The 22,400-nt window shown below is 42.4% G+C and overlaps 2 protein-coding genes across 16 annotated transcripts in view; both read right to left on the bottom strand.

Moving 5' to 3' along the window:
• Window positions 1-41: 41 nt before the first annotated feature.
• On the bottom strand, window positions 42-19,734 carry GAS2L3 (growth arrest specific 2 like 3). 12 transcript variants are annotated; one of them, XM_064451822.1, is made up of 13 exons: window positions 19,556-19,671; window positions 18,455-18,578; window positions 16,965-17,001; window positions 16,703-16,866; window positions 15,813-15,941; window positions 14,459-14,506; window positions 13,336-13,504; window positions 12,806-12,924; window positions 11,239-11,380; window positions 7,469-7,532; window positions 6,649-6,787; window positions 5,293-5,400; window positions 42-4,620 (listed from the first exon to the last, which is right to left on the bottom strand). In XM_064451822.1, exons 6-13 carry the CDS (start codon window positions 14,486-14,488, stop codon window positions 3,232-3,234), a joined length of 2,160 nt encoding a protein of 719 aa, XP_064307892.1. In that variant the 5' UTR covers window positions 14,489-14,506; window positions 15,813-15,941; window positions 16,703-16,866; window positions 16,965-17,001; window positions 18,455-18,578; window positions 19,556-19,671; the 3' UTR covers window positions 42-3,231. The 12 variants fall into 12 exon arrangements, with proteins under 12 accessions (XP_064307892.1, XP_064307901.1, XP_064307959.1 ...); XM_064451831.1 differs by having other exon boundaries at window positions 16,703-16,757; XM_064451889.1 differs by lacking the exons at window positions 18,455-18,578; window positions 19,556-19,671 and adding an exon at window positions 19,701-19,734 and having other exon boundaries at window positions 16,703-16,757.
• Window positions 19,735-20,528: 794 nt separating this feature from the next.
• Window positions 20,529-22,400, bottom strand: part of NR1H4 (nuclear receptor subfamily 1 group H member 4) — a 40,927-nt gene continuing 39,055 nt past the window's right edge. For all 4 annotated transcript variants that reach the window (XM_064451768.1, XM_064451778.1, XM_064451788.1 and 1 more), the window contains one exon: window positions 20,529-21,386. In XM_064451768.1, coding sequence (XP_064307838.1) covers window positions 21,148-21,386 — 239 coding nt within the window. In that variant the 3' untranslated portion in view covers window positions 20,529-21,147. The remainder of the gene's footprint in view (window positions 21,387-22,400) is intronic.

Here is a 22,400-nt window from a genome sequence, read left to right as displayed (position 1 = left end):
TCTCTTTCCCTCCCGCAAAAAGATGACAGTAGAAAAAAAAATGTGTGCATGTAAAAAAGGTGCAGTATATGTTTATTTAAAATAAGTACTCATACAGAAGGACATTGATAACACGTGGAGAATTCAGTCAGATTCTTGCTCCAAGTTATCTTTCCCTCCCCAAAAGTAATACAGGCTGAAGATTAGACTTGCTATTTGGCAGTGTAAACACTGCAAAGAGAGTAGGTATTTCCATTAGGAGGTACTTTGTTACATTTTAATTCTTGGCTCACCTCACGTACACGACATAGTTAGAATGTGACTATAAAGTTGGAGCAATATTCATAGACGTTGGACCACGCTCAAATATACTATTTTTTGTAACGAAGCCAAACCAAGCCTATCCACATACAACAGGTGAACAATCTTTAGATTAGCTGATTAAGGTTTTAACTGTAAAAAGAACTCTTTTGCCTTTTTCAGTGCTAGTTTCCCAGCTTATGCTTTTTATTTCATTCTGAACCATAAAATTCAGTCTAGTACATGAGATAATGGATTGCCAAGATGAAGCCATCCACTTCATTTTCTCCAAAGTTATAGTTCAAAAAGGTAGATACTGAGATAGCATTATACTGAGATCCAAGAGTCGCTGTGTTTAAATTACTACTAAAAAACTTGCAGAAGGTTCAAAAAGTGTTGGGGGTGACCCCAGCCAGCAGCTAAGCACCCACACAGCTGCTCACTCTTTCCCCTCCATCCCCACCAGGACAGGAGAGAGAAGAACAGCAAAAGCAAGAAAACTCTCAGATCAAGATAAAGGCAATTTAATACATGAAGGAAAGAGGAGAAAAAACCAAACCACCAAGTGATGCAAAGGCAATCACTTGCTACCTCCCACAGGCAGACGGGTGCCCAGCCAGTCTGCAAACAACAGCCACCTTGGAAGCCAACCCCCCCACACCTTCTTCCTCTACCCTGTTTTTTATTGCTAAGCATGATGTTTTCTGATATGGAATAGCCCTTTGGCCAGCTCAGGTTGGATGCCCCAGCCATGTCCCTGCCAAACTCTTGCCCACCCACAGCTTACTTGCTTGGCGGGGGCAGAGCAGGGAAAGAGAAAGCCTTAACCCTGTACAAGCACTGCTCAGCAACAGCCAAACCACTAGTGTGTTATCAACAAGGTTTTAGTCACAAATCTGAAACACAGCACCATGTGGGATGCTGTGAAGAAAGTTAACTCCATCTCAGCCATACCCGGTACAGAAAGAAACCCCAGGAATTCGGCTATTAATCTGCATGAGATGTATCATATCATAGCTTACTATCTGGAAGTCCAAAATCAAAAGCAAGTCACCTACTGTAAAATGCTTTCAGCATGTGGAACAGTGTGCCAAATTTATCAAACCTGAAAGCAGTCCATTACAGTCCATGCTATTCTTAACATTTGCAGTAGTGGCTTTGACCAGTGTTTTTATAAAACAAGGAAGCAGTAAGACCTTCCCCAAACATACAACTTTGTGTATGAGCTTGTGGGACTTGTGTCCATGTTATTAAAATTGATCTGTTTTCCTCCTACAGTTTGGATATTGTTATTTACTGTTTACTCCCAGTAGGATGTAAGCAGTATTATACAGTAGATATGCATAAATAGAATCATAAATAAAAAAGCTAACAAGGTGCTCAGAAAGGCAGCTCAATGACTTCACCTCTGCACATGAGAACTCATTATTAGTTGATGATGCTTTCTTACTCTAGGTCCAGGGAGGGGAAAAAAGTATACATCAGAAGCTGCAGTTTCCATACATCTCTTCTGCCCATAAGTAAATATCCTGGGAGCAAAGAGCAGAAGTAGTAGTCTTTGGAAGTCAGCAGTATCATCTTCACAGAACCTGAGAACTCCTTGGTGGTTGTAGGAATGACAGTTCATTAGACCCAAGATATTTCAAACAGGGCTAGCCCCAAAAACAGTAGGTTTTATTCATCTACTATGAAACTCCCTTCTGTTAAGGGTAAGAGTGTTGAGCACCACTGATGTTTAACCCACTGAAAGCCTTCAGGAGTTGAGAACATAAACAGTGCATAGCCTTCTGGCACTTTCAGATGTTTAAAGGCAAATGTAGTCCCTTATTACCTCTTTGGGAAACCACTCCTCACCACCAGAAAGTAATACAGGAGAGCCAGTAAGGACATCTCCAAAAATAAAACAAAAAAGGCCACTGCAGACTAAGACCCATACAACTGAGAAGTATTTAGCAATTCAGTTTTACATGTAGAGGCCACTGCTGCAAAGCAGTAAGGCTCTGCCGGTGCAGGTCAGTACTTGCAGCATTCCATTGCAGGAGCAGGAGCTGCTTTGGGGCTCCATCCCAGGGGAAAGTGCCCTCCCAGCAACTCAGGCACTTCTCTCCATGCAGCAAAAGCTTACTAGGAAGGACTGGGCTCACTTATAGACAGATTTGAACATGAACTAAGCAAGGTTATCTGCCCAGGGTTTTAAAAAGTAGCATTGCTCACTGAAGAGATCTGTCAGGAATTTGAGAGGCTAAGGCACAATGAGAGAGAGTGATCCAGGCCATGATTTCCCATGTCCAACTTAACAGAAACCAAGGCGGCTCCACTTCCAAGCATGCTGAAGCCACTTTAAGGCACATGGGGGGCACAGTGAACACTGATAACAGCAGCTGTCAAATCTAAATATGATTAGAGGTTTCTTTCTCTTTCTAATAGATGCAGGTGACCCAAATTTGGGTCCTGGAGCACAAAAAACCCCATAGCTTTGTTGGAGGTATTAGAACTTAAACAGCTTGTGCGCAGCTCTATTCGCTTGCCAAAGGCCTCCATGCAGATGTTCCAGAACCACCAGGATCACTGAGGCTCTGCCCTGGGCAGACTATTTCTTGGGCAGGCTTCGCTGCTTTGAAAACAAGCGGCAGCAAAAGCAGCAGCCCTAGCTCCCCTTTCCTCTCTCCCGCCTTCCCTGCAGCAGGTCAGGCTAGCAGCAAACAGGGGTATTCTCTATTCCACGGTGCTACACAGCAAGCAAGCTCACTTCTAAATTTATCCAAATAGAAGCTTCTAAACTGCAAAATAAATACAGTTCTTACTCTAAGTTGTACAGAAAAAATGTAGGTTACACCTAACATTTCACGGTAAACGTAGTGTTATTTAATTTTCTCCCTTGTCCTCAGTGTAGCAGCTACTAGAGGCCCATTTCAATGAAATGAAGACTTCCACAGAAAGTAACAATGAAGTTTACTTTCTGAGTTTTTTGCTCCCTGTCATAACAAAGTAGTGATCATCTTGCCTGCTCTTCATAAGAGGACCTTTTGATACACCAGGCATTCCTTTGTTACATGCTGCTGATGATTGCGCCTTAGGGAGAGGCTTCTTGGCTGCTGAGGCCAAGCCTTCATTTGCTTGCAAATTCTTCGTTGAAGGCTGACCTTTCATAGAAGGCTGTGCTGGCTTTTTGGTCATTGCTGCTTTGGCTGAAGTTTGAGGAAGCCGTACAACAGATAACGGAGTGCGTTCAGGAGGTTCAGATGAAGTGGGTCCAACTTGAAGGGGTTTACTGACATTCTGCTGCTTATTGACAGCCGATGATACTTTTTTGGTTGTAGATACCAGCGTAGGTGGTGACTTTGAAGCTTTGCTAACTGCAAGGGAAGGTGCAGACGCTGAGTGTTGTAGGACTGCAGCAGTTTTCAGGTTCTTTGCCAGGTCAGAAGCTGTTTGTGGAGCTTTCTGAGGACACTGAGACCCAGTTCCTGAGGTCTGAATAGTATTTTCAGAAGAAGGTTTTGCAAGGAGCTGCTGAGAACGTGCAAGCTTGGCAACAGCATGCAGATTTGTAACAGGCGGCCGGGCAGCCCTCGGAGCAACTGAATTCGCTTTGGTTTTAGTGACAGATACAGGTTTGCATTTAGCAGCAACACGCTTCTGTTTTGAAGCCATCGTTTCAGCAGTCCCAGGCAAGTGAGATGGCTGGTTTTTAGAGGATGAGAGGGCAGTATGCAGCACTGGTGCCGGGGAGCGCTGAGCCAGGGCAAATTTCACCTTGGGAGCCTCAGGAGACCGAATACGTTTGCGCAATGTTTCGGAGTGAACAAGTGCCGTTCTCGTTCCTGCAGATGAAGAGCTTTGGCTTACAGATTGCGAAGGAGCAGAAACTGGTGAGTTGTATGCAGGAGACTCCAGTTTCTTTGAGGTGCCAGCTAATGGTTTGAAAGGAGACTGCGCGCCTGACACTGAAGACCCTTGTAATTTGGACCTGACTGTCAGTGACTTCCCTGTGGAGGATGGGGGCACCGGCACTTTTGGTGATGGCAGGGCAGGGGACTGAGGACGTTTAGATGAAACCTTCTTGGCACTGGCCCCGAGAGCTGAGACAGGAGTAGGGGGTTTTGATGGCTGCTTTTGAAACATACTGACAGCTGACATAGGGTTCATGACAGGAGGCTCCTGAATTCTAACTGACGAGCTGGGGACACTGTCACTGGTGACCCCTTTCTGAAACGCCAGGATTTTTTGTTCCAGAGTTGCAAACTGAAGCACTCGGCACGGATCATATTTAAGCAGAAAACCTTGAAGAGTGTCCCAGCCTCCACCTACACGTACCATCACATGCTTGCCATGTAGCATCTGAGAATTGGGAAAGAGGGGGTGGGTCAGAAGAAGAACAGTTTTATGCAGCGCTGTGCCTTCATCTTACATTAAAATCTACTGAAATTGACTGAAAATAGGACCTCCTTTCTTACAGAGACATATTTTAAGAAAGAGAAACTATGTTATAAATAAGGCTTATACTTTCCAATTCTTTTACTGGATAGTTTCTCCTGCAAGAGACAGTCATTATGTCTCAGGAAATAATAAAAGCATATATACAGAAGACATTTTAACCATTCTGTCAGCATCTTTATTTAGTATACAAAGTTTTGGGTACAGGTTTTGTTCAAATTATGGATGTCCTCATGACATTTTAATCCCAGAAACTCTTATGCCTGCTGAAGACAGTGCTCAACTATCCTACAAATTATAAACCCCAAGCATCCAGATTTTGAACAAGCAATGTTCTCAGGATATTCTACTGCATTACCCTTATTTATATTGCAAGTTCCTACTGAAATTTTAGAAACACCATAGAAAAACATTAACTTGCTTAGTTTTGTGTGGTTGTAAAATCAATAGTTGTAAGAGCTAATTAGCTACACCTACTTTGAATAGGAGATTGGATGATGTGGTGTCCCAACATAAATCCTTCTGTATTTCTCTTCCCATTATGAATATAAATTGGAATTCTGAGAAACTACTTACCCGTATGAAGAGTATTTTATCTCCCAGCCTATAACGTCCCTCCGATAAGTATTCGATTGAAAATCGATGGGAACAACTGCAGGGAGGATCTTCGGCTATATGTTTAACCTAGTTATTAAAATTGAAAGCGTTCATTAGCATTTTGACAGAAGCATGTGTTTAACAGTTTGAGATATTTAATACAAGATACTGATATCTTCATCTCACAGTCTGAGAAAACACTAGAATCCTATTCCCTCACAAGAAAATCTCACCTACATAGGTCTTCAAAAAGTAGAATAAAGATTAAAAGAAAGAACAAACTGTATACACAGACAAGTATTTGAGTTATTCCAATCCAATGTTCATTATTTCTTCAATTTTCAGTTATTTCTACTTTCCTTTTTAAGATTTGTCCAGAACACTGTGCATAGTAGCATCAAATTCCAACCACAACCTTGTAAAGACACTGTTATGGTCTCTAAAAATTGAAACAAGTTCCTGGGTCTCTCCTGTGACCGAGTCCCTTGCTACACCTGACCCAGGGCTACTTCTGCATTCTCCTTAACTTTTTGTAAGGCTTTTATAAGTTAATCTTCTATGTGACACCAAAGAAGGAAACCACTGAAAAAAAGAGAAAGGTAGTCCCCAAATAAATCCAGGCAGAGGAGATGTGCCTGTTACAGCCACTTAACAAATTGGAAGGTCAAGAGTATTGCCAAGCAGGAAAAATTCTGAGACTTTTCAGAGAGAGCGAGGATCAAGTGGTTGACATTCCCAAAGAAGCAGAAATTTTACATTGCAACACAGAGGACATTTAAAATAAATGCATTTTAAAGTCTCAACTTGCATTTTTAAGCAAAATAGTAAAGTTGCTTACCATTCCTTTTGGACCAATTCACACGATGTACAAATTATTTTCTTTTCCGCATACATACTAATTCCTATTGGTACAGCTACAGAGATTTTATTTAAAGGCTTTTTCAACAGAGCTTCATCAAAGCCCAATTTATCATTTCATGAAGTTTTATGAAAACTTCAAATTGCAGAGAAGCATATGTTACAGTCGTAGAATATTGAAACACCAGAAAAACTGAATGAGAGTATTTCTTCTACTCAAAGAAGCAGCGAAGGAGGGGAAAATCAAGGCAAGTTATATGCACTGACACATTAACTCCAAAATGCATATGACAGCATTTTGCTTACATTTTCAAAAAAAAGAGTTGTTCAAGAGGTGGACACTCTCCTGTTTTCTATTTAAGGAGGCTTACAGATACTAGACGAAAGCCAGCCTACATTTACTGAGCCAGATCATACAAGTACAAAACTTAAGAGTTTGAATTAAAGCACATATCACAATAAATAAGTAGTACTTACTGCTTCATGTAGCTCCCCATTGTGACAACATGACTTTGCTGTGCTAATAGGTGATGGTGGTCCAGAGGTCATCAGCAGTGTTTCTTCTAGCTCTATTTCCTTCTCTAGTTTTACTAGTACAGGAGGTTCAACTCCATACCTCAACACAAATACAGAAGTAGAGAGTTTAATTGCTAAAGAAAACAAATAGAAGCTGATGGTAACAAACATGCAAAATTCTGAGTAGCTTGACTGACAGAGAACAGCATTACATCAGTCAGAGGAATAACTGCCTTGATAATGCAAAGAGAAGGAGCAACTCTTGAGGTTCTAGAAGAAATCGTCCCAAAGTGGGTCTTGGAGCTACCAGAGAAGGCAGTAAAAATACTGTCAAAACTACACAATTGAGGTAGCATCCAATTTAGAGAAACGATCTTACAGCTTCCAGCTCTGCACTAGAAATAAATTAGAAGTCTACATTTAGAGAATGATAAAGAGATACCTGCCAGAAAGCTTAAAAAATAAAGACCTTAACACTGTATTTTATGTTCAGTGAGTTCTTCCAAGATGTACATATATCTACAAGCTGAATGTTGTATTTAAACATACAGCTATAAAAACCAGTGTGGATCAGCACTTCTCCATGAAGAGTCCGATAAGTGTTTGAAAAAATACTCATATTGGACGGTGGTCCTAGAAAAGCTACTTGTTACTTTCTGCGCAGAATTAACATCTACTGCATTGCACTTAATGACTGCAGATTGTCCTAACTTTGTCTTAGCTTTTACTTAATAGAATACGTTCTTCAATTTCTTGTTAGGAGCATGTATGGATCACATACCTGGATACAATGCGTCCAATTTCCAACAAACAAAGATACACTTGTCTTGGATCCTTGTGCAAAACTAAAAGGGAAGAGAATAAAAGGGAGTTACAGCTCATATTTACCGTGGGGAGGCCTGTGCAGTTAGGTACTGTAAGGAAGAGATGACTAACTTCATCGTTCTGCCCAGGGCCAAGCTACATTACCATGGATAAAGCACCATATGCTTTCCAACACTGATTTTCTATTCCATAAGGTGTTTAAACCCATCCTGGCACTCTGAAATCAAACTGTTCTCCAGCCCCTAAGAAAAATATGCTTTATTTGATTTTATGCTGTTCTTTCTTGATATGAACTGGAAAGAAAGATCTGAGAGCTTTCCCTTCCCTATTGCCAAATATAGCAGTCTTAAACATGAGTATTCAACAACTGTAAATAGGAAAATATACTCCACCTGCCCATGCTTGTGCATACAGAAACAGATAGGCATGCACACTGTGTAGGTGAACAACCGTAGGAGAACACACTGCAAGGGATCTAGCAGACAAGTGGATGGCTATGCAGCTAGTCAGCCTAACTGATTTAAACCCTTGGCTGTGAAAGAATAATCCAGGTGATTGTCACCATTTCAGTAAAAATCAGATCCTTTTTCTTACAATTTTAAAAGTTCTGGGCGCCAGCAGTGTCCATCCATATGGCAGATTCACCCAGTTACAGTAGAAGACACAAATTTGCCAGTAGCAGCTCCTCTACCCCATGCTACACCCTCATTTCACCCCTCCCTATCAGCCCCCACCTCGTGCCCCATCCACCCAAAGGTTTTCTTCAGAATTTGGTATCTTTGTGAGGATCTGTCTAAAAAAGGGGGTTAAACAATATCCCTGGCCATGGAAGGAGGTGAAAATGACATTGGTTTAAGAGGCAAACACTCAGATGCAAGTATCAGATAGCAGCTGTGATAACAGAAAAGATGCAACACTATTTCAGATATGTTAGCAGTACAGAGCTTTGCACTAGGCTTTGCTTCTCAAGGACTGTGCCTACGTTAACCCAGCTAGTGCCCAACATGGAGACTGCTTTGCACCCCTCTGTTCAGAGCAGCTTGAATTGCTGCAGGCACTCGACTGCATAGACACACTAAATCATGATCAGGATTGCTAAGAATGAGATGGAAGAGTGGAATGATAACCAAACGGTGTGTAGGTGACCATGACAGTTATTCTGGCTTTTTCTGACAACTTTGAAATGAAAATATTCAATTAATTTTTAAGGTTGCACTGAAGTCCAGTTAAGAATAGAAGAGGCAGAAAGAAAGCAATGTCTGTTTTGGTTTCTTGCAACTTCCATCTTTAGTTGTGCAAGGAAAAAGAAACAAGGGCCATGAACAGAGGAGGAATATAGTTTAAAACTTTCACACACAAGTAACTACTTCCTCCCCTGCCCCCATTTCAGCCTCAAAATTGAGATGCTCTCAACATGTTCTAAGAACATAGCTGTATGAATGCTCTAAAAAAAAAAATCCCTGTGCTTTCTTAGCCAACTAGGTATACTGCCTAATAACTCAGAAACCAAAGGCTGGGAGAAAGGTCATTCAACTCCCCTCCACCCACATACACGGCATCCCCCTCCTCCCCCCCCATATCAAGAATATGTGAAAAGCTGTGGATACAATTTTCATATGATGTAACATTTATATAAAGAAGCCTTTCTTCATACTGTGCAGTAACAATATTCAGTAGAAACTGGAAATTCACTCTGAAGAGAAGGTTCATGAGCCAGCTCTAGATTTACAGATGAAACCTAACATCTTTCTGATGTTCAATTTGACATTTAAAATGACTTTGCTTTAAATAAGACTGAAGTGTTTCCTAAAGTGTAAACTGAGTATGAAGTCAGATGTTCTTGTGTACATCATTTACTCCAGTTTGTAGGTCTACTTGTAGGTCTAGAGCTTGATTATGAAGAGTAAATCGAGAAAAGAAAGTTGGCACAGCCATAATTCTAAAAAGTACCAGAGGTCTTCTCATCTTTTTTTTTTTCTCATAAGTCATAATTTTGTCAGCTATAACAGAAGAGGATTAATTTGCCTGAATCCAGAAGTGAAAAATCCCAAGCAGAGACCAAGACATTTGGCTTGATGTCAAAAGGCATCCCATCATGGCTACTCTCCCTTTCTGCTCTCAGGAGCCACTTGATTTATTTCCTTCACAGCCATCCACACTTTTCAGGAGGTGTTGCTACATGTATCTGATGGGAAAAGGACAATTGTCAAATTGTCTTCCCCTGTTTCATTCATTAAGAATGGCTTGAAAGTTTGATAGAGAACATCAGTGGAAAGAATGTTTCATCAAGGAGGCTGCAAGTCTGCTCATTTCGACTGCCAAAAAGGCTCACAGAAGATATTTATGCCACAAAGCAAGCTTGTGTCAAGAGTTACAATCAGACTCCAAAACACTTCTTGGCTATGAGTGAAAGCCACAGCATTAGGAAATCCTCTCTGCTTATCTCAGGGAGGCTAAACAGGTTCTAGTTACCCATCCACTTACAGGAACAAAGATGTTTAAGCAATGCAATTCAAACAAGTTGAACTGAAAAAAAATTAGAACTTATTTTCTTATAGCTCAGTTCTCCTACTCATCTGTATTTCATGGCACTGAAAAAAAAGATACACTCCCTAGTTAAATCAGAATGAGACAGATGCAAATGATGTTTTTTCAACTCTTAAAAGATGACTTATTCAGTAAAGAAGGCATGGGCAGTCCAGCTAGCAGGGAGGAGAGCTTGAAAGAAAACCAGTTAATGAAAACAGTGCCTCCCATTTAAATAGCATTAAATGGCACAAAGACTTCAAGGAAATCTAGTAAATACTTTGAGAAATTCATTTGATTACTGAAAACAAAGCTTCTTTGCAATTTTTTGCTATTCTGCTTGACAGGCAGATATTTTGCCTTTAAAAATAAAATTAAAAAAAAAAAACACCAACACAAACAAAAACCCCCAAAACACAGTATTTGGCTTGCCACAGAAAGATTTGTATTAATTAGTTTTTACTGAGCTGGTAGAAGAGCATTTCATTATTTACCATGCAATGAAAGCACAGTTCCTTGTAATTAACAGTCAAAAAAATTTTATTCCATCTGGAAGTATCAGTGTAGAAGCTATTTGTTGTAAGGGGCAGACTGTGCACTGGGGCAGGCATACACACAGCTGGCAGTGTTATTTTTATAACTATCTTATTAAATGGGAAAATGCAAATGGTTTAAAGTCACATCAAGCAGGTCCTGAAGGAAATGTTAATTACCAACAGACTGTTGTCACTTCAGGCACAACGCCCTGATGTAGTTACCAAATTTAGCAGTCATGAATGCATTATTCTGAGGGCTTTCTGTAACAAGAATGAGCGCTAATACCAAATAAAGAATCTTATTGTGAGTTGACTCCATGGCCCTGTGGTCTTCCCGCACAGGGAAAGCAAAACCACACTTTTCTTTCTCAGTGGGCCTTTTTACTGAAGGAAACACACAAGTTTGCTGCACAGCCGTCACTCCTCCCTTCCTCCCACACAGCAACTTTTAGAAGGTTGGAAAAGCATCATGCAAGTTAGAGCAGTCACTGAACTGATTTTTCCAAGGCTTTTATGTGAACACTAATGTTAAAAGCATTAACAGCTTGACCAAGACGTGTACAGTTGTGACAAAGGCTTCGCAAGACTATACATAAGAGATCTCCCTGACCAGGTAGTTATCCACATGCAGATCAAAGCAAGTCTTACAAAAAGATGGATTTACCTAAACCTTCAGATTCAAAGAGATAAGTCTCATCAACTCCAACGGCCCTGCACCAGTTAAGAAAGTTGGCTGTATTATCTCTGGCAAAAAAAGATCCTGATGGAGCATCCTTCTTACACGGAACTTTTCTCATAGGAAAATTCTGGCAAGGGAAGAACACAAAAAATGCATTGTGCACATCAGCATTGCCAACAGATTTCCAAGCATATTTGCAAAGGAAAATAAACTCTAAATTCAGAGTACAGAAACAGCAGTTAGTAACTATTTTATGTTAAAACCCACCATGTATTCTGTTAAAAAAAGCCACACTAATGTAGAAGGCATTCCACCTTACCAAATGAACAATCCTTAGCTCTGCAACCTCTCCCAGTACTGCCCATAGAGTTTTTTCCCCCATTTCCCCACATGCTGGGGTAAAAGTCTTACCGTTGGTTTCACAGGTCCAGATAATTATTCCCCCCTTCCCAAGCTCTGTTCATAGCAGCAGAATGAGCAGAGAGAACCACAAATCAACTATACTTAGCTGCCAGATGTCAACATTTTAGAGCCCATTTTAGAAAGCAGAGAGAATCAGAAGGGAGCAAAGGCCAGTTTCCTTCAAAAAAATTTAGTACTTTGTTTTTAAATTGGTATCTCCAAAACTGAAGAAACTGTTTGAAGGTACACAAGTTGGGCATCTTGTCCTCAAAAAACCCTAAGCATCTGCCACATTCATATAGCTCTTGTATAAATACTATTTGGCATCTAAGACTCCTGCCTTGTGTGTGTGTGTGTGTCCCCAGTTAATAATAGCTCTAATATTAGTAATTATATGACTTACTGGTAAATGTCCATTATTTAAAACTACTGTTTTACTAGATAAAACAGTAAAAGGCAAACACACAAATAAATGGTCTGGATATGGTGAAACAGTTCCTCCTGCCCCCAAGGGAAGCGCTACCAATCAGGACCCATTAGTTGGTGATCTACTATTTGACAAAACCAAGCATTGCTGTAGCTATGCTGGGTACCTGTACACTGAACACATGCTACCTGTACCAGCGTTACATGGTTTTATACTCCGAAGTGACACATCACTATTTTTCATTGCATAAACACAGACTGAAAGTTGCTTGAGATTCACATTTCATCTCAGCCTTGGTTCCTAACAAAAACACCGAAGCCCATCTCCAGGTACATCTCAATACAGACATTTTCATGGCTAACCTATATACTGGAGTTTAGCCACCAGTTTCTGGAATAAAACATTCCACCAAGCGCCAATGGACGCCTTGTTACCAACCCACACTGATGTTATCAGGGGAACAAACGCCAGACTTGGACAAGATCTTCCTCTGGCAAGAATTAATCAAATTACTAGTAAGGACATTAGGATTTGATTAACAAAGTGAATAAGTCATTTGTTGCATAAGGACAGTTTATCCATGTAAAACACCACACTGTTTTTAATCAGTCTCCAGATACACAGCACACAGAATGCCACTTTGGGAAGCCTCACTCACCTGCTTCCCTTTTCCCACTACTTACAATATGTGTGTTATAAAAAATAAATCACAATATGACTCACCCTTAAATTATTTGAGCTACAACATTTTTTAATTGTGTTTTGAAGAACACCAACCAATTGGCAGAGTAGTACCCCATTATCAAGTTCTTCTAGCAGTTGTTCTGCTTTGACTTCTATTCCTAAAAAAAAGGTCAATGTTAGAGTTACTCCAGAGAAGGTGAAGAAGTTTCATACAAACCTAGAGGCGATTTGAACAGCATTCCATCCATCATCTAACTTACTACAGTGTTAAAGACTGAAAATTAGTAGAAATAGGCAAGCTAGCTAAAATCAAATACCTACTTAATTAGGTTTTAATTAGACTGACAAGATTCAGAAACACAAATTGGAATGATTAATCATCCTACCTCTAAGAGGTGGCAGCTAATAAAATCCAAAACCGAAGCATGCATTTTAATGCAATTGTCCTAGCCATTCAGGCTGAAATACACCAGATCTTAACAGTACTATAGATATTAAGTGTCAGCATTGACCAGAATATTGGAAAGGGCTTTGATATGTACTAGACAGTGATTTATTTTTAACCTCACCCAGCAAGCCAGAGAGCCAGATTGACAGATCTTCCTGCATAGGCACCAAAGTTGCTTCATGCCGCACAGATATCCATTGGTCATACAGGCACACATCTGCCAAACCTGGCCCATGTCTGGGAGTCAGAGGACTTCGGGGACTTAAGGGAAGGTCATCTCCAAACCACACCTGCAAAAGATTTCAGTAAGCTGAAGACAGAGAGCTCAAATATTTGCAGTCAGATAACCAAAACTTGCAGTTCTGAATTATGTTAAAGATCTATTATTCAAAGAGTAAGTGTTCATTCCCCTTCAGACAGATACACCAAACCAACACAACAGTAACCACAAATGGTGCAGCTCTCATTAGTAACCCCTGTATCAAAAGCACTACTGCATTCATTCTCTTGACTTCTTTTGGTTTAAATTTACATACCTTCCTGAATATTAAATAAATAAAACTTGTATTAAATTTGTGGGGCTTTTGCTCCTCAGCACACTTCAAGTAATGGTAAACTGCAGATTTCATATAATTGACTACAGACTACTGATTTCTCTGATCAAACATTTCAGAGGCATTTTGTGTTTAAATCATTAAAATGATGATGTTAAAAGAAGAAACATATTCCCATATGTTTCGTATGCAAGAACACAACACACTTCATTTCTCTTAAGGATTTCATATTTTCAAACTGAGAGGTACCTTTACATTTCAAGAAAAGGACCACACTGAAACTTCATGTACAAAATTCCCAATGACAGAGAGTCCTTCTGGTATTCTTAACTACTTCCCTTCAGTTCAGTGTGTGTATAAAATATATTTATTTATACTTAAGTGATTAACTACAGTATAGAGTTTTTAAAAACACCTCTTAATCATCAAGCAAGTTTTTAAATAGTCTCAGCCTTTGACTTCAAAACCTTCTTAGGTAACAGCACCTAGGAAGAGAAAGGATCACCTATCTGATATAACACTGGGTTATCTACCTTGTCACATCACTCCATTTGTAAAATGAGAAAATTACCCTTTTTTTTTTTTAAACTAGAGGTAACTCTGGGGATTCTAGCATTTCATCTGCTTCAGGGTAGACCTTTGAATAAAAAGAGTGTTATAAAGTATTCAAATATTACAAAAGGCATTTACCTGAACTGCATTCTGCATGGTCGTCTGCATTTACATTAGTTTCTACCCCTGGGGAAAGAAAAGAGAATTTTTAATACAGTCCCTCCTGCTTTCATGGAAATCCCAAGAAAAAAAACAGCCGTGCTGTTCTGGCAAAACATGAGCGGGTCTAATCAGGAATGGAGGAGGGAAAGAGAGAAGTATCTTAGCAGCTAGCGTTTGGATCCAGTATTCAGTCAACTTCAGTTCTCTGCCCTTAAATAAAGCAGCAGTTATTACAGCACAGAATAGCAACTAACTTTGTATGCACAAATAATACTCAAAGGTTTGCATTATTTGAAGGAGCTGTAAGGCATTTAGTTTGCCAAAGAGAAATATTAATACTTCTGACCATTCTTGGATATAACAATGTTAGCACTCACTCCTTCCTTCTCAGCCATCACAAGTGTATTTTGTACATGCATGCATATACATATAAGTGTCCTGAGATTACATTAAATACTTCAAAGATTATGAAAATGTTAAAGCAAAAAAATAATTTTGAAGAATGAGATTTCTTCTTGCATAGATACACGAGAGAAATCAATGTTTTTATTAATGTCTATTGGGATTTTGACTTAGATTTCCAGGCAGCTAGCACATGCCCAAATTTTCAACAGAATGCTGCAAACTATTGCAGCAATATGGTTATCAGGACAATCCCTGGCAAAACAATCCTTAAGGAAAGTTTTAAAGGCAATCTGGTTAACACCTCCTCTCCTGAAGCCAACAGAGTATTTTCCAAAAATGCTTTCAGTCATGGAAAAACCCAGCACAAACTCTACACTGGGCTGGGGATCAGAAAGTCTGTCCATGTCTAGAGCTGCACAGTATTACCAGGTTAGCTGCATTCACATGCACCAGAAGGAATTTCCTCAGCATAATTCTTCACAGTGGCAGTGGAGGGCATTACAGCCTCAAAGCGTACCTATCTGTGTCTTGAAACCAGTTAAAAACAACTTTCTTGCTCCCTTACTTAATAGATACAATAAAGCTTCATCTTACTGATTAGGCTGGAAACCAGACTGCAGACATCGACAATTTTAACTCATCTGTTTTCCTTTAAAAATTAATAACTCCACTGTCTCATCCCAGATGTTTAAGCTTTATACATATACAGTATTCTCTCCTGCTCCATCTGTTGCACAACCTCACCTTCCTACAGCAAAAGGCCGAATAGCCCACCACAGAAGACCCAATTCTCAAAAATCCTTCTTCCCCTTCCTCTTACCTAGAAAGTGGAATAGTACCATTTTCTCCCCATTTTTCTCTCCCACTGCCTTGAACCTCACATATTACATAGGACTACACATGTCAGGCATTTCAAACAACTTACCTCTATGACCACAAACAAGCAACCAGTTTGTTTTCAGACTGAAGCCACTTCCTTGTATCAGGACTGCTAGCACTTCTCAAACTTTATCAGAGAACACTTCAAGTGGTATCTTTCTCCTTCCTTTTATTTCTAGGTAAGGAAAAAAAAAAAAAAAAGAGAGAGACATCCTCTCCTTGATGTCATTTTTCCTTCTATGAATGAACAAGGGAAGAGCAGTGTATATACCAAGCATTACTAATGAGCATGTTATGCTTCCCACAGCTTTGTCCAGGGGAATACATTTTCCTTTAGCATAAGAAAGCTATTGTCTCAAGAGGGTCACAGTAAGAGGCTTCATTGATTAAAAAAATAAATAAAACAACAGTAGAACAGCCAGTAGAGAAGTTGGTCTCATTAAAATAAGGAGCTCCATATAGGCTAACAAGAGCTCTAGCATACTAACTGCCAAGGAAAAACAAAAGGCAGCCTAATTCACAGGGAGCACTCAAAACACGAACAAAGCAAAACATTCACACAGCAGCTATCACAAGAATGCTCAGTATCTGCAGTTTTGTGACATGCCTATAAAAAAAAAAAAACACAAAAAACAAAACAAGGGAAAAATAAAAAGAAGAGGAAAATTGTGGCACTTGAACTTCGATGGCCTGCTCTTCTCAAACAAGTTATTTTGTAAGCCCATATGCCAAAGGGCTCTCTAGAAAGTCAAACGTCTTCACTTATTATTAAGGAATCTGAGTAACATTTAACAAGAAAAGCTCTGATGATACAGAGTACCCTGCACAAATTTTGAGTTGAAAAATTAATATAGTAACAGTTACCCATTTTCAGATCCCAAACAGTCCAACTCTGAGACTGCAGGAAACACAGATTAGTATAACCTTATCACTTACTGAGCAAGGCACAGGATGAGAAGACCCAGAAGTGTGCCACGTTCAAGCAGCCAGCCTGCAAAGACGCAGAAGGTGCCGTGATGAGGCAAATAATGCAATACCATGTAGAGTCATAACCAGATTTCACTACTTCTAAAACCAGTTGGGTTCCCTGCATCAAAAAGCTGTACATAATGAATGAATCACATATTTGGTATTGAATTCAGTTAGCTCCAGGTAAAACCATATCAGTTCCTATGCATGCCAGTTTTTTTCCACTCACCTTCATTCAACAGGCATTTGGTATTCAGGACTCAGAGCTGTGAAAGAAAAGACCCCAGAATGAAAATGTACTGTATCACATCCCCCACATAGCCTCAGGCCATACCATTCCCATCTCCAGGCCTGCTGATATCCCCAAGGTGCCTAGGAGGGCTCTCTACCTGCTTCACTCCTTAAAACAGGGGAAGCAGGAGAAACTTGAAAGCACCTCCCAACCAGGGAGGCAACCGGCCCAGCTCCAAGCACAGGCAATATAGAGGTCCCCAACCTCCAGCACCACTCCCAGAAAACACCTCATTTCTGCTGGTGCTTCTGCTGCCAACAGGCTCCATGAGATGAGGGAAGAGGAGAAAGGCTGCCTAGTAGAACCTTATGGCTGGATCAATGCAGCGACACTGATTTACTGTGAGACTGGCGGTCAGCCCCAAATGATATATTGGGGAAGGCAGGAGCTGCCTTCAGCTGGCCAACAGCCAAACTTCCAATAAAGGACTAGAGCTACAGATCAACATTAGGACAGAGACGTGAGGAAAAAGGTACCTATCTTCTGACACGAGGCATAGGGACAGGCATTTCTCAGGAAAGGGGGTGCAGACGTACCCCAGACATGACAAGGCTGTAGTCTGCTTCTGCTCTCTAGAGATGCCCACCACTTTGACCTCAGGCAATCTGAGAAAGAGTCAAGTCAGCAAATACTGAAGCACTTTACGCAAATACTTCAGGGTGCTGAACACATGCTCTTAGATGCTACACAAGATAGTCTGCTTAGTATCAGTTGTATCAGGTTCTATACATCATTCACTGGGGCTCAACCAGAAAGACATGCTACACTAATTACAAGCCTTTCTGCAGCACAAGATGAACCAAATCCAAGTCCCATTTTACTCGACTGCACAGTTTACAAAGAAACAAACAAAAAAATCCACAGCTCCGCAGATACCTAAAACATAGATGAAGCAGCCATTAAGCTAGCTTAAGTGGAACCTAAAGGGATTCACAGACTCATTAAAACGCCTTGGGTGCACAGACTCATTAAAGAAACCCTTGGGTAGAAACACTTTTACATCTTCACCCTATATTTAAGATATAACTCACATCATCTTCTATTCCATCAACACGCAAAGGCAATCACAACAGACTAACCCAGAGCAGCCGGAAAGTGTAGATTAGTCCTGACAGTACCTACATAAACCCACTTTTTAAACACTCTGAAATGAAAGAAGCTGTCAAGTCAGTATCTGCTGAAACCTTCTACAGGATAGCCAAGATTTTTTTTTTTTTTTGGTACACATATCCTAACATGCAGAAGAAAAGAGGTAGGCATAACAAGATACATCCATGGAGCGCTACAGCAATTACAGAGCCCTTTTGTTGCATTACTGAGTCAGCAGGAGCTCTGCTTCCCTGGTGAGGCCTTAGAGGCATGAAAGAGAAAGAACCAGACTAGTCGGTGCAAAGTGAAGAGCTTTAAGGTGGCAACCAACTCCTTACGTTAAGACATGCTGACTGCTCTCCTTGTGGAGCGCCTTTCCACACCTTTTGGTGACAGCGCACACAGCACGGGGCAGCGAGCCCGCTCTCCCCTTCCAAAGGGCTGCAAAGGCTCTGGATTCACCTGTCAGGGCAGAGAAACCCACTTGAAATAAGGGAGGAGCACTTCATCTCAAGAGCCAGCATCTCCGCAGGAGACACACAGACGACTCCTTTACCACAAGAGCATCCAGTCTGGGGAGAGGCTGGTGAACACGAGACATGCTATCCCTGCCACTCACTCACGTTCACAAACCCTTCTCCCCCTCCCATTTCCACCCCACACTTCTTCCAGCAGAGCAACACTGAAGGGAGCATCACTTGATGTCCAGGAAGGAAGCTGCTGGTTGGCCACAGTCAGGAGACATTTATTATGATTTAAATATAAAATTCTGTCTTATTATGAAAGATTCACCCACTACATTTAGAATTACAAACGTGTAGGCCAGCTATGCCTTATAGGTCTAAAGGTATACATGTACTTTCTCCCACGTCTGGATCTGATACAACGCCAAAGGTGACACACAGCATCCCTGGAATACAGCCAGCTTTTGGGCAAAGAAAGAAGCCAGACATTTTGCGGCTTACTAAGCAATACGAATGAGTATTTTAGCCGAGAGCAGCAGGGCACATTTCCTACAAAAACAGCAGCGCATCCTCAAAAGCTTGCATGAGGCACAGGAGAGACTGGTTTGAAGGGTGTTAAGCAAAAACTCTCCCCTCTCCCTTCCCCAGGGTAAGTTTCGCGGCGCTTTGCTTCCAACGTCGATGCCAGTGAGGCTAACCCGGCCACATGGGAGCTGCTGCCCCTGGAAGGGTGACCGAGCCGGTCCCAGTAACGGGCTGAGCCCAACACCGGGGTCTGTCCCCGCCGCACCGGGCTCCCCGCAACTTTTGATGCTCAACACGTTTTCAGCGCTGCTCCCATAAACAGCCTTAACTGACCGAGCGCCGCCGCTCCGGAGCTGCGCGCCCGATGCACCGCCGCAAGCGGGAACCCGCAGCAGCTCCCTGGTCCCCACACGCGGCCGGAGCCGGCCCCGCCACCGCCCCTCACCTTACCCGCGGGCCGGGTCCGGGGCACGGCCACACCCCGGTGCGGGGGGAGCTGAGCACCGCCACGCTGCAGATGCCGCCGCTGCTGCTGCTGCCGCCGCCGCCGCCCTGCCACCGCTCGCCGGGCCGTGCCGGGCCCCGCGGTACTCACCGACAGCTGCCGCCGCGCCGCGCTCGCGCCGCGCTCCCCCCGCGCCTCAGGGCGCCCCCGCCCGCCCCGCGCCGGCCGCTCCGTTCGAAAGGGCCAATCAGCGCCCGCAAGGCGGGGCCGGGGCGGGACCGGGCCGTGCCCGCCGCACCTGGCCCTTGGCCTCGGCACCGCCCCTCCCTCAGCTCCGGGGCGGCTCCTGGCGACCGCCGCGGCCCCTCGCCAGACCCGATTTACCGGGGATAGCCCGGGCCCCCTCCGCGGTGAGGCCCCCACGGAGGCCGGGTCAGGCTTCAGCGTCCCGCCCGCCGCGGCGGCACTGCCCCGGGGCTGCAGGCTCGGGCGCTGCGGCAGGCGGCCGGCCCTCCCGCGGGCAACTTCTGCCGTCGTGAGAGCGCGGGCCTCGGCGTCCCCGCCTTATGTCTCCAGCGGCGCTGGGAGGCAGCTCTGCTCCCCCGGGGCAGCGGCGGGGGGCAGCAGGTGCGGGGGCGCGGCGCTGAGGGGAGGCGCCCGCCCGCGGGGGCGCGCACAGCCCAAGCTCTTCCCTTTCTGCCGCAGGGCGAAGGGCTGTTCCTGCGCCCGACGCCTTCCTGGGCTGGGAGGGCGGCACGTCGGTGTCCCGGCTGCCCGGTTTCCCGTTGCCCGGAGCAGGCCCAGGGACAAGGAAACCACCCGCCCTGCCTACAGCCCCTGCTGGCACCGGGGAGCCCGCGCCGCCTCACACCGCCTTCAAACGCGCGTACCTGTGCCGGGGGCGTTGCTGCTGGTGCTGTTCAGAGCCTGTAAGCACCAGCAACCAAAAGTTGTAAAGTAAAACAGCCTGTGATGCGCTTTCACGAAGTATAGACACCGTACAATTTTTACTTTGAAATAATGATGCAAGTGAAGTTACAAGTTTATACCATGAAAGGGTGTTTTTTGTTTGTGGGGCTTTTCCCCATCGCATAATTTCTCATCTTCTGAAGAAATGAGCTTCCGCGTCTCACATGAACACATTTCACAGCGGAACAGCAAATGATTACAGCATTAATCATTTCAGTTGGTTTATTACCGTAAATATCTGGAATATATTCTTTAATGGAGGTCAGGCGCAAAAACACTGCAATGAAAAAATATGAATGGGAACGTGCATTTCCCTGTTAGTCAACATGAACTGTAACTGCAATCCGCTTAATTGCAGCAGGAATTAACAGGGTTCCTCTGAGGAGCCGGTGGACTCTTTCTGATCAAAGAATATAAATACAGAGAAAATTATACTCACGTGTCAAAATCTGATAGCTATACAATATTCTGTGTATAGTGAACAAAATGAGTCTTATGAATCTGTGGCATGTTTCTATAAAAATGCAATAAAGAAAATGTTATGTACTGTGGGATATTTTTCTATGAAAATAAGTGGTACATGGTCCTTTAAAAAGATGGTTTTCTAAAATAAAATACGAAGTATCCATCACTGCACATCCCAGATCTCACAGAGAAGAGGTGTGAATTTGTGATCACTCACTCTCCATGACATAAGCATCTCTGCGTGATGATGGTTAAATGTCCGTAATTCTGTAAGACGGCCCAGAAGACACGCAAAATGTTGAGGGTTATCTGGGTGGTGAAGTTTGCAGAATTTTTGTAGAATATCCAGCAGGGGTTCTTGAAGCCTTTCGACAGACTCTCTGTCCTTTATGTATTGCCGGTCTGGTTATGGTTTTACATGAAAAGAAGTAATTAGAACATATACGCTCTGATACAATATAAATATTTACACTGATAAATGAATATCAAAATTTTCAAACATTTGCACTGGGCACTGATGTTCACACCTACCAAGAATATTTCTTTTCAAATTGAGATAGAATAAAAGTGCTTTAACATTTTGGTTTTGGTTTCGTGTTTTCAGGTAAGCTTCCCACTTCCAGCTAAGGAAAACTTTCTACTTTTTCAGAAACCTTTTTCAAAAGAGTTCTAACTCAGAAATGTTTCTCTGGATTTGTATCATCATCTCCCAATGAGTTCTGCACCTGAGTACATCCTGCGATGTATTGCAACAACTAAGCAGCACAGCATAAGTTCTTGGAGATGTAGTACAACCGAGGAATTTGACCAGTAGAGAAGTGTGAATACAGGTCACCAGGGGGATCAAACCTCTTCACCCTCAAATGAAATTTCTTTCTTAGAAAATACTTGTCTTTTCATTTTGTTCATATTGAAGCATGTATTTGGGTATTTGGAGAGGGAGGAAAAGAGGATGGGTTTTTTTTTGCCACTGAAATTTTTGGTGTAAAAAAAATTCCTGAGGCACGCAGACTCAACGAGCCATGAAATTGCTTCACCTTCTCACCTTCTGTGACACCTGATTTGGAAACCTCAGTGTCTGCCTCCTGTCCTGAAGCATCAGGCTTCTCTCTCCCATTCCCCTGATAGTCAGTTTGACTGAGACACTGTACAATTTCTCCATGTGTTGTAGGCAGAGCTGGTTAGTTTTGTGTTGTCAAATAATTAGTTTTTACAGCAAAGCCTCTAAAGAGAGGGCAACTTGCTAGTCTCCTCCTGCTCTTGCCAGCTGGTGTTGGTTCAATAAAGGCTGAAGACCTTCATTGCCATTCTCTAGTCTAAGTCACAGAGTTTCTCAATTTCCCTCTAAAAATGTGACATTCCACAATGGACTGTAATGATGTGCATGTAACCACATCTGGGATTTTCTGAAGGAAG

Source organism: Phalacrocorax carbo, chromosome 1 (assembly GCF_963921805.1).
Source record: "Phalacrocorax carbo chromosome 1, bPhaCar2.1, whole genome shotgun sequence".
NCBI lineage: Eukaryota > Metazoa > Chordata > Aves > Suliformes > Phalacrocoracidae > Phalacrocorax > Phalacrocorax carbo.
This window is presented reverse-complemented; position numbering and strand designations above follow the sequence as displayed.